General features: G+C 43.7%; 1 protein-coding gene across 1 annotated transcript; it reads left to right on the forward strand.

Annotated features, from left to right (window-relative positions):
• The first annotated feature begins 325 nt into the window (after window positions 1–325).
• On the forward strand, window positions 326–12,004 carry qdprb.1 (quinoid dihydropteridine reductase b, tandem duplicate 1). The gene is made up of 7 exons (XM_060864483.1): window positions 326–511; window positions 787–879; window positions 2,053–2,149; window positions 2,293–2,433; window positions 6,650–6,758; window positions 10,344–10,427; window positions 11,831–12,004. The coding sequence occupies exons 1-7, from the start codon at window positions 419–421 to the stop codon at window positions 11,928–11,930; spliced, it is 717 nt and encodes a 238-aa protein (XP_060720466.1). The 5' UTR covers window positions 326–418; the 3' UTR covers window positions 11,931–12,004.
• Window positions 12,005–15,482: the final 3,478 nt, after the last annotated feature.

A 15,482-nucleotide genomic window follows, 5' to 3' on the forward strand; every position in this document is an offset into this window, starting at 1 on the left:
AGTATTCAGTTTCCTTGACTTGGATTGGCTAAGGATTCAACAAGAACGAATCTGTAGCCAATCCTCTATAAGGAGGCGGACTTTGTGGAATACAGGTAGGACAAAAAAACAGTTGTTTTTACACGCCAAACTTACACGCATTGCGCCACCTTTTGTCCTGGCGTTTGCACAATATGTCATTCGGAAACACTTTGGTTTTTATTACACAAGTAAACACTTAAAGTAAAATAACTAAATGTGTACAGAGACGTCTCTGAAATACACAAAACACAATACTTCTGTAATGTATTATACTCCATGCGTTAGGGGGCGATAGAGAGCTTTAATTGCACATCAACGTCGTACATACTTGACATCATACAACAACAACAGCATACACGAGGTTGCAGTATACACCTGTAACTGTGGTTTATAAGAAATGGCAGCTGTTGAGGCTCGTAAAGTCATTATTTATGGAGGGAAAGGAGCTCTAGGCTCCAAATGCATTGAGTATTTCAGATCTAAAAACTGGGTGAGTAGATCATACAGCTCCATGCATGCTGTGAGAGCTGTGAAACTGTAAACACAGGATATTAACACCATTAAATTGCATGCTGGGAGAATAGACCACTTATATGATTAAATAACAGTGTGTTTAATTGTCAGATGAGATTAATCTGCATAATATTTACACTTTCTGGCTAACCTCAGTGTGATCTACCTCTTATAACTGATCACTGTTTCCACCACTGAATGAATGGGGTTTTAATTTTCTTGTCTTTTTTTTTTTTTTTTTTTTTTTTCCAGTGGGTTGCTTGCATTGACCTAAGCCCAAATGAAGAGGCGGATTCCAACATAACTGTTCAGATGACCGACTCCTTTAATGAGCAAGCAAACAAAGTAAGGGAACACTACTTTATACACCTTTATACACCCCTGTTAAAATCGCAGGTTTAACGCTTAACCTTATTAAAATGGGATGGTTGCGTCACATCCGGAGTAAAAACCTGTGCCAAATTTTGGCAGCTGAAACAACAACAACATGCTTCTTTTGAGACTATAACTAATAATCACACTATCTGAGATCACACAGAAGATAAAGAGTTCCCTTTGGGGTCTGGTTCCTCTCAACCGGTTCCTCTGGTTCCTCTGGTTGTTCGTTAGGGATCTAAATTGTGCAATCCTGAGCCCAAGGCCCTATATCACATTATCTTTGTATGCCCGTACATGGAAGCTCTTCTAATGTAACAAAATATTCACTTAATCGGCTGACACTTCCACGTTCCCTTTCCAAGATGCTAACTTTTCAACAAGGAATGCCAGACAGCATCTAGGCAAAAGATGTAAAGATGTGGCACATTACAACCCCATAGATACCATCGCTCTGGGATCTCTGGATGAGAAGATTTGCAAGGGTCCTCCCCTTGTGCCGGAGTCATTTAAAGCCCCTCCTTATTAGTCTATTTTAGGACGCTTGCCTTGTATGCTTTGGTGGCAAGATGACTCAAGAGTTGAATCTGAGATATCTGAATTAACCCTATGGTATTTTACAAACAAGGGGTATCTTTCAGGTTTTTAATACAATCAAGCAGGAGCCACACCTGATTCCATTTGTGTAGTTAGTTGATCTAAGCATCACTGGGTGGTGGATGTTATCAGCATGGCCTACAGATGAGCATCGTACACAAATTCTACAAGGTTAGCATTGCCCTTTCCAGTGGTGGGAGTGTGGAGATCTTTTCAGATCAACTTTCAGACATTACCAAAGTGAGTCCCAGTGATTCTTACCATCCCTAGTGGATAGGAAGAGTGTAATAGAACGCAATTATGTATTTAACACTATATCTATGAGCCTTGGAACTAGCAAGGTGTGAATCACTAGGATAATGCCACAGTGTCATTAAAAACAAGCTCTGATTTGTTGAGGTACCTTGGAAAAATATTAACCGCACACTTTATTATTTATTCAGCATGTCTCAAGATACTTAATGGCCTTTATGGATCTCTGCGGTTTATAGAATGAACTTACATACATAATAAGTGTTCTGAACAAATATTTGATTATTCCCTCAGGTTACAGCTGATGTTAGTGAGCTGCTGGGAGATAAAAAGGTTGATGCAATATTGTGCGTGGCTGGAGGCTGGGCAGGAGGAAGTGCAAAGGCCAAAAGTGAGAACATTACACTTTTTTTTTTTTTTTTTTAACTCAGACTAGGAGTAATCAGATTCACATGCAACATTGTTCTTCAACTTCTGGACTGTTAAGAATTGTTAAGGAGCAGCTTTGACTCTATCCCTGTCTCCCATTTTTAGCCTTGTATAAGAACTCAGACTTGATGTGGAAGCAGAGTGTCTGGACTTCCACCATCTCCAGTCACCTAGCAGCCAAACATTTGAAAGAGGGGGGTCTTCTCGCACTTTCAGGAGCCAAGGCTGCACTAGGGCCGACCCCAGGTACACACCGTTGGATTGTCCTGAAAACTTGAGACAAAAATGAGACAAAATTAATACGCTAATGCTGTTGGACTGAAAATTGAGAATAAAAATAAAATGCTTGTGGGAGGTTTTTCTTTTTTATACAGAATGCAACTAAGTAACATAAAATGCTGACCTGGTTGACTGTAAAACAAGCAAGCGAGCTTCATGTGTATATGCAACTAGCTTTATGATATTTTTAGAAATCCCTGAAGAGTTTATGTGTGGTACTAAAGACTGACCAGACCTTTCTGGTGTGTGCATGATAAATGTTTATGTGGGGGATGTGGTAGCTTCGTCGCTAAGGTGTTGGACTGATTGGAAAATTGTGACTTCGAATCCCAGGTCCACCAGGCTGCCAAAGCTGGGCCCCTGGGCAAGGCCCTTAACCCTCAACTGCTCACTTGTATAAAATTAGATAAAAATGTAAGTTGCTCTGGATAAGGGCATTTGCTAAAATGCTGTAAATGTAGAACTGCCCACATAACCATGTTATGTCTTTGTGAGCTGCCTATCAGTTGGTCAGTTGCAACCAGTTCCTGTTTACTCTCTTTCCTGTGTCTTGACAGTATAGCAAATAAATATCCGATTGAAGGTCTGGCTGCTGTCCAGTCCAAAGAGGGCTGCATTGGGATTGGGCTCCCGCGGGACCCAACGCAAATCTTGCGGGAGCGAGTGGTTTCACCTTTGCCCCGGGCGGGAGTGGGCGGTCAGAAAATTTAGCGGGAGATCCGCGGGACCCGGTGGGATTTGGCGTGTAGCCTAATAATAAGAATGGAGTCAACACATGACGTTGAGAAGAAGATTTAAGTGGCTGTTTATTTGACAAAAGCAAAGCAAGGCAAGTCAGACATCTGGACACAATTCTCAATTGTCACTGAAAAAAATGGGAAAGAGTTAAAGTTCGTAAGCTGCAATAAACGTGCAAAAGTGTTAATTTACAACGGACATAAATCTGGCACGTCTGGCCTGAGGCGACATACCTGCACAGTTCTCGGTGGTCAAAGCAAGCTCTCATTCTCCAATAAAGCACTTCCTGCTCACGTTAAGCAAGATACTATGGAAAAATGTGTCGCACTTTGCTGTAAAGATATTAGACCGTATGACATTGTTGCCGGGAATGGCTTTGTTGACATAGTTCAGCACTTTGTTAACGTAGCCGCTAAATTTGGTACATTTGATGTGAGAGATGCGCTGCCACATCCAACCACTGTGTCTCCACTGTGTCAAAATTTTCACAAGCTCTCAAGAAAAAATCCGCGGGAGTTGGCGGGAGTGGACACAAACATTGCGGGTGCAGGCGGGAGTGGAACACGCAGCTTGCGGGCGTGGGCAGTCCTGGTCAGAAATTCAGCGGGAGCGGGCGGGTGCGGGTTTATAAAAACAGTCTCGCGCAGGGCTCTAGTTCACGGTAACAGCTTAAGCTTACACATTTACTGTGGATAATCACTTGCTGCCCACTAAATGGCCCAGTTTATATTGTCCTTGTGTTTCCTGCAGGACCACATTACCTGGGTATTCAGAGATACCAGACCTACAGACACAGGTACACTGGCTGACATGCCAAAACTTGCCAGCTATCTGGAATTGGTGACATATCAGGTTTCCATGGTGTTACAATGTGGAAAGCAATAGTGAAACATGGAACCACATGTAGGCCAAGTTGCTGAGTCCTACATAGAATTGGAGGTCTCTACAGACTGAAAAAGTGTTGAGGTTAGATCTGGGGTGAGACACCTTGTCCCAGAATGTTGTGGGAGAAATAGAATCAGCGGTGCCTTGGCTTGTGGCACTGGCAAAGTGGTCCACCTGTCACTCTACTCCTAGATCTGGGTTACCACCTTCAATGTAATACCACCTCCCCCAGACATATGTACAATTCTTGACACTGCCTCAGTCACACCATTGTACAGCCCAGTAGAAATGGCCATAACTAAGGCTAGGCATGTTTAGGTTAACTGAGTCGATTCCTGTCAATTTCTTGTGACTGATCATACCCAGAAATACGGGATGTGGTGGCTTAAATGGTCAAGGTTTTGGGTTACTGATCAAAATGATGGGTCGTCAAGCTCAAGCACTAGCATGCTGAAACCGTTGGGTGCTTGATTTAGGCCCATAACCCTCTTGATTGGGGGGGGGGGGGTGTCACTCTATGCTATAACCTTAGCCTTGTAAGATGGGTCATGCAAAGAAAAAGGCTTAGGCAAAGGCTTACTTAATTGAGACAAACATCTTAGTCAATAACATTTGAGGTCAATGTTCCACTTCTTGAATGCCTGCAGTTCTGCAGCGAACATTGATGTACTGTAGCTGCCTTCATCTCCCTAATCATTGTCAACTTTTCCGGCTCTTTTCTGGGGGCACCCAGGAGACATTCATCAAACTATAGTAATATTCTGATGCAGTGGCCATCGCTGAAAACAAGGTCACCTGTATAAGTAAGTGTTGCATGGATCTGTGGATGTAAACCATTCCTGTGACTGCATGGCTTGAACTTCATTTGCATATGAAAAGGGATCTGATGTAGTTAGCATTCACTGAGCAATGTTTTAGCTACTCCGTTTGCCCTCTATGTCATTATAAACCCAAAAATACAGCTATTTTGATCCGCAATGTCCTGAAAAAGAAAACAGAAAAGAAACAGGTTGGCCAAAGAAGACAGTAGCAGCTGATAACAGAGAGGTGTCAACAACCTCGTCAAAGTATGAAGCGTGAAGATAGGACAATCCATCGTATGAAGATGTGAAGAGCAGAAATATAGAGGCGAGGCGATACCGCAAGAAGCAAATCGCTCATCAGCAGTCAGTATCAGAAGGCCAGATTGGAATTCACAAGGAAGTACAGAAAGCCACAAAAGCTCTGGAGAAAAGAAACGATCTCCTCATGACCCAGAACATACAAGCTGGTCTGGGAAACATGGTGGTGGTAGTGTCATGGCCTGGGCTGGCATGACAGGCTCATTAATCTTTATTGATCATGTAATTCATGATGGTTGCAGTAGAATGAATTCAGAAGTCTACAGAAACATTGTTTACCATCCATCCATCTTCTACCGCTCAAGGCAGGATACACCCTGGACAGCGTGCCAACCCATCACAGGGCACACACACTCTCATTCACTCACGCAATCACACACTAGGGACAATTTTCCAGAGATGCCAATCAACCTACCATGCATGTCTTTGGACCGGTGGAGGAAACCGGAGTACCTGGAGGAAACCCCCGAGGCACGGGGAGAACATGCAAACTCCACACACACAAGGTGGAGGCGGGAATCGAACCCCCAACCCTGGAGGTGTGAGGCGAACGTGCTAACCACTAAGCCACCGTGCCCCCCCCATTGTCTACCAAAAAAATTGTATTCAATCTAATGAAGACAAACTGGCCAAGTCAATCATCATACCTTATGCAAAGAAGCAAGCATTTTATCTCCTGAAGAGAAGACTGATGGGAGAAACCTGCAATTCAAACAATACAGCATGAATTACTTCAGTTTACTTTAAGGCCTTATGCTTTTACTGTCCTAAAAATTGAGTGGTTGTGGGCGCCGTGTTCTAAGTCCAATCTGTCGTCTCGTATTTATCTTTTGATCTCAAACCCAAATGTCTTGACTGGATAGCATTTGGCTTTCCATTCCAGTATGGACCGAGTACGTGTATATATACAGTATGTATGTAGGTATGTATGTAGGTATAATCATGAATTATCTATTAATAAATGCTTATTATGGCACGGAGGCTTAGTGGTTAGCACGTTCGCCTCACACCTCCAGGGTTGGGGGTTTGATTCCCGCCTCCGCCTTGTGTGTGTGGAGTTTGCATGTTCTCCCCGTGCCTCGGGGGTTTTCTCCGGGTACTCCGGTTTCCTCCCCCGGTCCAAAGACATGCATGGTAGGTTGATTGGCATCTCTGGAAAATTGTCCGTAGTGTGTGAGTGTGTGAGTGAATGAGAGTGTGTGTGTGTGTGCCCTGCGATGGGTTGGCACTCCGTCCAGGGTGTATCCTGCCTTGATACCCGATGACGCCTGAGATAGGCACAGGCTCCCCGTGACCCGAGGTAGTTCAGATAAGCGGTAGAAGATGAGTGAGAGAGAGCGAGTAAATGCTTATTATAATGTTCAAGATGACCAAAAAGACAGGCTAATTTATTGGTTACTCTCTTAAAATGTCTTTTCTTTTCCGCTTTCTCTCCATAGGAATGATAGGCTATGGCATGGCTAAGGCTGCCGTACATCAGCTGTGTCAGAGTCTCGGTGGCGACAAAAGTGGTCTTCCTGCTGGAGCTGCTGCCGTAGCCATCCTGCCGTGAGTAAATAATTAGTAGCGATCGAGTTCCGGTGTTGTGGGTCGGTCTATTGATAAAAACAATGAAACCCATTCTGTGAGTGAATGTAATCATAGCATTCGCCCATCTTCAACTCATTTCAAGGTCAATGTTTAAGGTCAACAGCAATTAGGGTTTGTAAGGGTTTTCTTTTATGCTCTTCTCTATCATAAAAACAAGTTTCATTTATTTGTGCTTCAAACCATGTTTCCTTTTGCAACCCAGACATGATTCTAAGGCACCATTCAGCAACAGGCTCAGATAGATATAAATATATAAATAATGGCCGAGATTACAAGGTTACATTCATGATTTTATTTGATTAAGTACAGAACAGGTTCCAGTGTATAATGTAAGCGATTCCATACTATGTTAAAATGATGTAAAGATACCGTTCTTCTCCTATATGTGTGCATTTATGTATATTTCTAGTTCCACAAAACGGTTTGCTTTGGTTTGGTTTCGTCTGACAAGAAAATAAGATGCTGCAGTGTGTGCAGTTTAACTCTGGGTTCTCGATTGGACTTTATCTGAACTCTGTGCTAATTGTCCTACTTCTTAAAGAAAAGCAACTTGATGGGAAACAGAATTAATTCTTAAAATTATACATTCTAAAGAAAAACAATACCCGAAACTGAATAGGATCTAGATGGAAATGCACAGTCACTGTTTCATAAGTGTGTCTAAACAGAGCTAGGTTTGCCATCTTTATTTTTAATCCCTTGAGCCATGCACTTGAATGAACAAGAAGAATCCTAAACCTCAGGAAATTGGGACAGACTAGATCCTTCTAGGGGGGGTGAGGTAAGATGTGCTCATTTAGGTGGGCTGTAGGGTGTGTGTCCCAGTGTGTGTGTCCCAGTGTGTGTGTGTGTGTGTCCCAGTGTGTGTGTGTGTGTGTGTCCCAGTGTCCCAGTGTGTGTGTGTGTGAGTCCCCCCCCCCGTGTGTGAGTCCCCCCCCCCGTGTGTGAGTCCCCCCCCGTGTGTGAGTCCCCCCCCTGTGTGTGAGTCCCCCCCGTGTGTGTGAGTCCCCCCCCTGTGTGTGAGTCCCCCCCGTGTGTGTGAGTCCCCCCACGTGTGTGTGAGTCCCCCCCGTGTGTGTGAGTCCCCCCCCGTGTGTGTGAGTCCCCCCGTGTGTGTGAGTCCCCTCCCGTGTGTGTGTGTCCCCCCCCGTGTGTGTGAGTCCCCCCCGTGTGTGTGAGTCCCCCCCGTGTGTGTGAGTCCCCCCCCCGTGTGTGTGAGTCCCCCCCCGTGTGTGTGAGTCCCCCCCCCGTGTGTGTGAGTCCCCCCCCCGTGTGTGTGAGTCCCCCCCCGTGTGTGTGAGTCCCCCCCCGTGTGTGTGAGTCCCCCCGTGTGTCCCCCCGTGTCCCCCCCCCGTGTGTGTCCCTGTGTGTGTGTGTGTCCCTGTGTGTGTGTGTCCCTGTGTGTGTGTGTCCCTGTGTGTGTGTGTCCCTGTGTGTGTGTGTGTGTGTGTGTGTCCCTGTGTGTGTGTGTGTGTGTCCCTGTGTGTGTGTGTCCCTGTGTGTGTGTCCCTGTGTGTGTGTGTGTGTCCCTGTGTGTGTGTGTGTGTCCCTGTGTGTGTGTGTGTGTCCCGTGTGTGTGTGTGTCCCTGTGTGTGTGTGTGTGTCCCTGTGTGTGTGTGTGTCCCTGTGTGTGTGTGTCCCTGTGTGTGTGTGTGTGTCCCTGTGTGTGTGTCCCGTGTGTGTGTCCCGTGTGTGTGTCCCGTGTGTGTGTGTCCCATGTGTGTGTCCCCCGTGTGTGTCCCCCCGTGTGTGTGTCCTTGTGTCCCTGTGTGTGTGTCCCTGTGTGTGTGTCCCTGTGTGTGTGTCCCTGTGTGTGTGTGTGTTCCTGTGTGTGTGTGTCCCTGTGTGTGTGTGTGTGTGTGTCCCCCCTGTGTGTGTCCCTGTGTGTGTGTGTGTGTGTGTGTGTGTGTGTGTGTCCCTGTGTGTGTGTGTGTGTCCCTGTGTGTGTGTGTCCCTGTGTGTGTGTGTCCCTGTGTGTGTGTGTGTGTCCCTGTGTGTGTGTGTGTGTCCCTGTGTGTGTGTGTCCCTTTGTGTGTGTCCCTGTGTGTGTGTGTCCCTGTGTGTGTGTGTGTCCCTGTGTGTGTGTGTGTGTCCCTGTGTGTGTCCCTGTGTGTGTGTGTGTGTCCCTGTGTGTGTGTGTCCCTGTGTGTGTGTGTCCCTGTGTGTCCCTGTGTGTCCCTGTGTGTCCCTGTGTGTCCCTGTGTGTGTGTGTCCCTGTGTGTGTGTGTGTCCCTGTGTGTGTGTGTGTGTCCCTGTGTGTGTGTGCCCCCGTGTGTGTGAGTGTGTCCCTGTGTGTGTGTCCCTGTGTGTGTGTGTGTCCCTGTGTGTGTCCCTGTGTGTGTGTGTGTCCCTGTGTGTGTGTGTGTGTGTCCCTGTGTGTGTGTCCCTGTGTGTGTGTGTGTGTGTGTGTCCCTGTGTGTGTGTGTCCCTGTGTGTGTGTGTCCCTGTGTGTGTGTGTCCCCGTGTGTGTGTGTGTCCCCGTGTGTGTGTGTGCCCCCGTGTGTGTGTGTGCCCCCGTGTGTGTGAGTGTGTCCCTGTGTGTGTGAGTGTGTCCCTGTGTGTGTGTGTCCCTGTGTGTCCGTGTGTGTGTGTCCCTGTGTGTGTCCCTGTGTGTGGCTGTGTGTCTGTGTTCCTGTGTCTGTGTCCCTGTGTGTGTCTCTGTGTGTCTGTGTGTGTGTCTTTCTGTGTATGTGTCTCTGTCTGTCTGTGTGTGTCTCTGTGGGTGTCTGTGTGTCTGTATGTGCCTGTGTCTCTCTGTGTCTCTCCGTGTGTGTCTCTGTGTGTGTATCTCTGTACATCTCTGTGTGTGTCTCTCTCTGTGTGTCTCTCTTTGTGTGTCTCTCTGTGTGTGTCTTTGTGTATCTCTGTGTGTCTCTCTGTGTAAGCAGACAAAGTAATTTTCCTAAATTTGTTACTATTGATGTGATCACCACATTGTTGTTGTTCTTTCACCTGCTCCTTATTCGGAAGTTGCCACAGCCGATCATCTGGTCCCGCTTATATTCATTTGGCACAGGTGTTATGTCGGATGTCCTTCCTGACACAACCTCCCATTTTATCCGGGCTTGGGACCGGTACAGAGAGTTATTACTTACACTTACTACCTGCCCGGAAATCCAACCCAGACCGCAGCAACGAGAGCACAGGATTCTGCCGCTGGACCACCAGGAAGAATAAAAATCACCACATTATTTCTTATAAAGTCGAAAGGATACCGATCATGACCCTAATTACCAGCTGCTTTGCTGTTTCCACTCCAAATCCACTTCAGGAACATCTAATTTAATTTAAGTCACATTCTTAACTGGATTCTGTTGAAAGGCAGATTGAGTCACAGAACATGGCCGGATCTGAAGAACACAACACATGCAGACTTAGTTAACAACTAAATCCAGGACTTTTAACCTTTGTATCCACTTTACTGCGGCACAAATGTTTTCTTACAATTTTGACATGTTCTTTCTGCACAAACCCCCCCCCTGTATTGTGGGTTGCCAGGACAACAGCCCCTGTAACAATCTTACCCTGACTGTGTTCATTCAGAGTTACCTTGGATACACCCGCGAATAGGCAATTCATGCCAGATGCTGATGTCACTTCCTGGACACCACTGGGCTATGTAGCTGAGTGAGTATAACTGTTTATACCTTACGTTTCATTAATTATTATTACTCGTATGTTAGAATAGTATGATTTTTTTTGTTCTATAGTCATAATTGTTCTAAATGATTTTGGAATGTTTCTTGGCAATTTCTGACCATTCAGCCACAGGAACATCAGGCACTAATGTGGGGATGTGGTAGCTCAGTGGTTAAGGTGCTGGGCTACTGATCGGAAGGTCATGGGTTCGAACCCCAGGTCCACCAAGCTGCCACTGCTGGGCCCCTGAGCAAGGCCCTTAACCCTCAGTTGCTCAGTTGTAAGTCACTCTGGATAAGGGTGTCTGCTAAATGCTGTAAATGTAATGTCAGCTGAGGAGGCCTGGGGTGCAGTCAGTGTTCCGGTTCATCCCAAATGTGTTCATTAAGGTTGAGGTTAAGGCTCTATGCAGAACTATTTTAGACTATTGAACAGATTCAGACCCTTTCTTATCAAGTGAAGGGAACGCCTAATGCTTTCCACAGGAATGATGGAAGGGCGTCCACATACTTTTGGCCTTATAGCGTATCTACCTGCATAAATTCCTGTACAGTGAAATTAATTGGAAGATTACTGTTTCAATCATATCTTATGTAAAATGATCAACACTGTCCTTTCGGTTCGATTCAGTCTTCAGTCTCCTGTTGCCCTGAATCAGGGCTAAACTGATTAATAATACAGTATATTACTACTTCCTGAGTAGCGAAGTTTCCTTCTTTGACTCCCGAATAGGTTTGCGTCTTGTATATTTGGGCTGCTGAGCTTTGAGGTTTTCCTGAAGATTTCCCGTTTTTATTATTATTATTATTATTATTATTATTATTATTATTATTATTCCTACTGTTATTTTTAAATTGCCAGTTTTTGATTTCTAGATTTTAATCCTGCCTTCAATGCAAGTAGTAAAAATTTAAACCTGAAACACACAGCAATAAACAGGTTTTATTTAGAAAGTCTATAGGTTTTACTTTGGTTATAAAATTGATGATCAAGACACAACCCAGAAGTCTTTACATTTTTTGTGTTGTCATGCTTGGAGCTTGACTCTTTTTGCTATCACAGTGATTTAGTGATCACAAGGGATCATGTAAAATACTTCTACTGTATCTCTGGTTTGCTGCCTTAAAAACAAAGAAATCCACTGAATTATGCTCATGTTTCTTCAAATTCCATTTATATTGTGTTCATTATAAAGAGCTCTGTCATGATTATATATATATATATATATATATATATATATATATATATATATATATATATATATATAGTGCTATACAATAATTAAAATATATATATATATATTATTATTATTATTATTATTTTTTTTTTTTTTATAAGTTGTTCAACTGACCCTTGGTCTAGAAGCTAAACTGAATAACCTTGTCTTTTAGGTTGTTGCACAAGTGGGCAACTGGAGAGGAAAGACCACCATCGGGCACTCTGATGCAACTCGTTACCACAAACGGCAAAACGGAGGCAACACCTGTTTAAGTGTGTGTGTGTGTGTGTGTGTGTGTGTATGTGTGTGTGTGTGTGTGTATATGTGTGTGTGTGTGTGTGAGAGAGAGAGAGAGGGAGGGAGAAAATAAAGATAGAAATTGCAAACGATTCTTTGACTTCTTAGATTTCTTTGACCCCGTTCATCAGATCAGTACAGTAATAACCTTTTCATTCACTACACTCATATCCACTCAAAAAAATAGAAAAATACAATTTGCTGATCTTACAAAGTGAATATAATGTTGTTACGTAATAAAATGTGCGACTCATATGTCTTTATATATCATATAATCATATACCACAATATATTTGTAGGTCTGACTTTTGGGCAGCGTTTCTGTTAAGGTACAGTTTTGTAACAAAGCTAAAAAATAAAATGGAAATTTTTATATCAGTGTATTTAACCTAATATCTCAAGCCAAAATGTCGTGTACTGTAATGTAATGTAAATGCTTTTGAACACTGGGGGGCAGCATTGAGTCACATTCACTTGGTTCATGTCTCTTACTACTTTTGCATATTGTCTAAAGTCTAATAATTAGAGATAGTTAAAACAAGTAGTATGTGAATGGTTTCTCCAAATGTTCCCACATTCTCTTCCTGAAGAAATAGCACGGATTACCGGTTCAGACAACATACATGTTCTTGGTTTTGATTGAACCAAGACACAATATTATACACTCTCTGTTATACACAAGAGAGTGTTTTTATGAATAACGTCCTTTCAACAGTCAGATACAGTCATTGTCTATTGATTAGGAGGTTGTTGTCCTCAAAGACCTTGTGTAGACCACAGCATCTCCTAAATCAGCATCTGAGGTAAATATTGGACTTTAGCTTGCTACTGAGGTTTTCCTCAGGTTCTAGTTACAGTCTATTGGTTAACTTAAAAGTTAAGTTAGCTAACAATGGTATTAATAATTAAATGTGTAATTGTAATTCATTCATTTTCTACCGCTTATCCAAACTACCTCGGGTCACAGGGAGCCTGTGCCTATCAGGCGTCATCAGGCATCAAGGCAGGACATCAGGGCATCAGTGCCAACCCATCACAGGGCACACACACACACTCATTCACTCAAACACACTCTCATTCACTCACACACACACTACGGACAATTTTCCAGAGATGCCAATCAACCTACCATGCATGTCTTTGGACCGGGGGAGGAAACCGGAGTACCCGGAGGAAACCCCAGAGGCACGGGGAGAATGTGCAAACTCCACACACAAGGCAGAGGCGGGAATCGAACCCCCAACCCTGGACGTGTGAGGCGAACGTGCTAACCACTAAGCCACCGTGGCCCATAATTGTAATTACATAACACAAAATTTCCATACAATATACACACTAGTAGTAGCTTGACTATAACTATAAGTTTCCCAGTTAAACAGAATTGCTGAGAAAAGGCAGATACAGTGAAGTCATGACGTGATGCACTTTTCTTGTTGATTTAGACCCTGATACTTTTCTGGAGCATTAGGGGATTATTTGAGCTAGAAATTATGGGGAATAATAAAATAAATATTACAACCTGTGACCAAAAACAAATACATTATTTGGATTGAACAAGATAATGTGTTCCAAACATATACAAATACACATATATGCATAGTTGCACTTGCTTTAGGTTATTTGAGTTCTTGCCAGAAATCTGTGTGAGACTAGAGTTGTGCATCGAAACTGGGACTTGTCAAGGAGACACATACGAAGCTCACCAGAAAAGGAAAGACATGATCATTAGGACAAACTTGAACTGCCTCAGAATGGCATAGCCAGCAATCAATATTTGGCAGATGAGGAAATATATATTTATATACATATAAAAATAAAAATCAACCCATTATCTGCACAATTACATTGGTAATGAGTGTGACGTTCATGCATTTTAGATGGATCTCAAATTGTACTAGAAGCTTTATTGCGGTTTTACTGACAATGATTCACATAAAATAATCAGCCATAACATTAAATCCACTACGATGAATAACAATAATTAACTGGTTACAAAGGGGGGCACGGTGGCTTAGTGGTTAGCACGTTCGCCTCACAACTCCAGGGTTGGGGGTTCGATTCCCGCCTCCACCTTGTGTGTGTGTGGAGTTTGCATGTTCTCCCCGTGCCTCTGGGGTTTCCTCCGGGTACTCCGGTTTCCTCCCCCGGTCCAAAGACATGCATGGTAGGTTGATTGGCATCTCTGGAAAACCTGTCCGTAGTATGTGTGTGTGTGTGTGTGTGTGTGTGTGTGTGTGTGTGTGTGTGTGTGTGTGTGTGTGTGTGTGTGTGTGTGTGTGTGTGTGTGCCCTGCGATGGGTTGGCACTTCGTCCAGGGTGTATCCTGCCTAGTTCGGATAGTTCGGATAAGCGGTAGAAAATTAATGAGTGAACTGGTTACAATGGCAACTGTCAAGGGGTTGGTTAAATTAATAATAAAAGCATTTTATTTTATTTAATAAAGGAGAACAGTCAAGTGAACGCAAGTGAACAGTCAGTTCTCAATGTGTTGGAAGCAGGAAAAACAGGGAAACATAAGGACCCGAGTGACTTTTTTTACACACTCTTCCATTATACATCCACCAACCTACATGCTGTCTCACATTTCAGTTGATTGCTGTTTTGCACAATACTTTATATTACCTCGTGTACGTAACTGCTGCTATAATATTGTGTTCATCCCAGTATTTCTGCACACGTAATATTGTTTGAACAAACAGTACTGTATTTACACTGGTCGGCGCTGTTTTTGTTTATTGTCTTGTGTATTCTCTTTTGTGTGATGTCTTGTATTTTTTGTTTGCACTGTCTTTTGTCCTGCACTGTCTTTCTGTCTTTTTGTCTTTCACTGTTTGCACCAGGTTGCACAGATGCACTTTATGTATCTAGGACTACTTACTTAAGTCCTTAGCCCTGTCTTTGTTTCATGTAGCACCATGGTCCTGGAGAAACGTCGTCTCATGTCACTGTGTACTGCAACAGCTATATATGTTTGAAATGACAATGAAAGCTTCTTGACTTGACTTGACTTGACTTTGCCAAGGGCAAAATTGCAATGGCTAGATGAATGGTCAGTACCAAAAGAAAGGCGAACCAGTGAACGAGTGACAGGGTTAAGGTGCCAAAAACAAATTGTTGAAACAAGATAATGTTAGCTATAATAGAAAGGTTTTAGAACACAAAGTGCATCGCGTCTTGCTGCATATGTGGTTGTGTAGCCACAGACCAGTTAGAGTGCCCATGCAGACCCGTGTCCTTTGTCAAAAGCAACTACAATGGTTACGTGAGCATCAGAACTGGACCCTGGAAGGTACCAAGATGGCACCCTGGGAAGAAAACTGCTGGAAAACTTTGGGTCCTGGCATTCATGTACAGTAGATGGTAATTTGCATCTCCTGCCTACATAAAGATCAATATAACCTAATGCTCCTTTCAGGATAGTGCAGGATCATGCATATTGAACACACTGCAAAAGCATGTTCAGGAACGGTTTGAGAAACACGACAAATAGTTCAAGGTGATGACTTGGCCTTTAAATTCCCCAGATC

This window comes from Tachysurus vachellii, chromosome 2, assembly GCF_030014155.1.
Source record: "Tachysurus vachellii isolate PV-2020 chromosome 2, HZAU_Pvac_v1, whole genome shotgun sequence".
NCBI classification, from domain to species: Eukaryota; Metazoa; Chordata; class Actinopteri; order Siluriformes; family Bagridae; genus Tachysurus; species Tachysurus vachellii.

Bases quoted from the DNA above. Each gene is read 5' to 3' on its own strand.
- qdprb.1 (XM_060864483.1), top strand. From the start codon at position 419: ATGGCAGCTGTTGAGGCTCGTAAAGTCATTATTTATGGAGGGAAAGGA. The intron at 6,759-10,343 runs GTGAGTAAATAA...GTGTTCATTCAG, and splicing joins GCTGCCGTAGCCATCCTGCC to AGTTACCTTGGATACACCCG. The intron at 10,428-11,830 runs GTGAGTATAACT...CTTGTCTTTTAG, and splicing joins CCACTGGGCTATGTAGCTGA to GTTGTTGCACAAGTGGGCAA.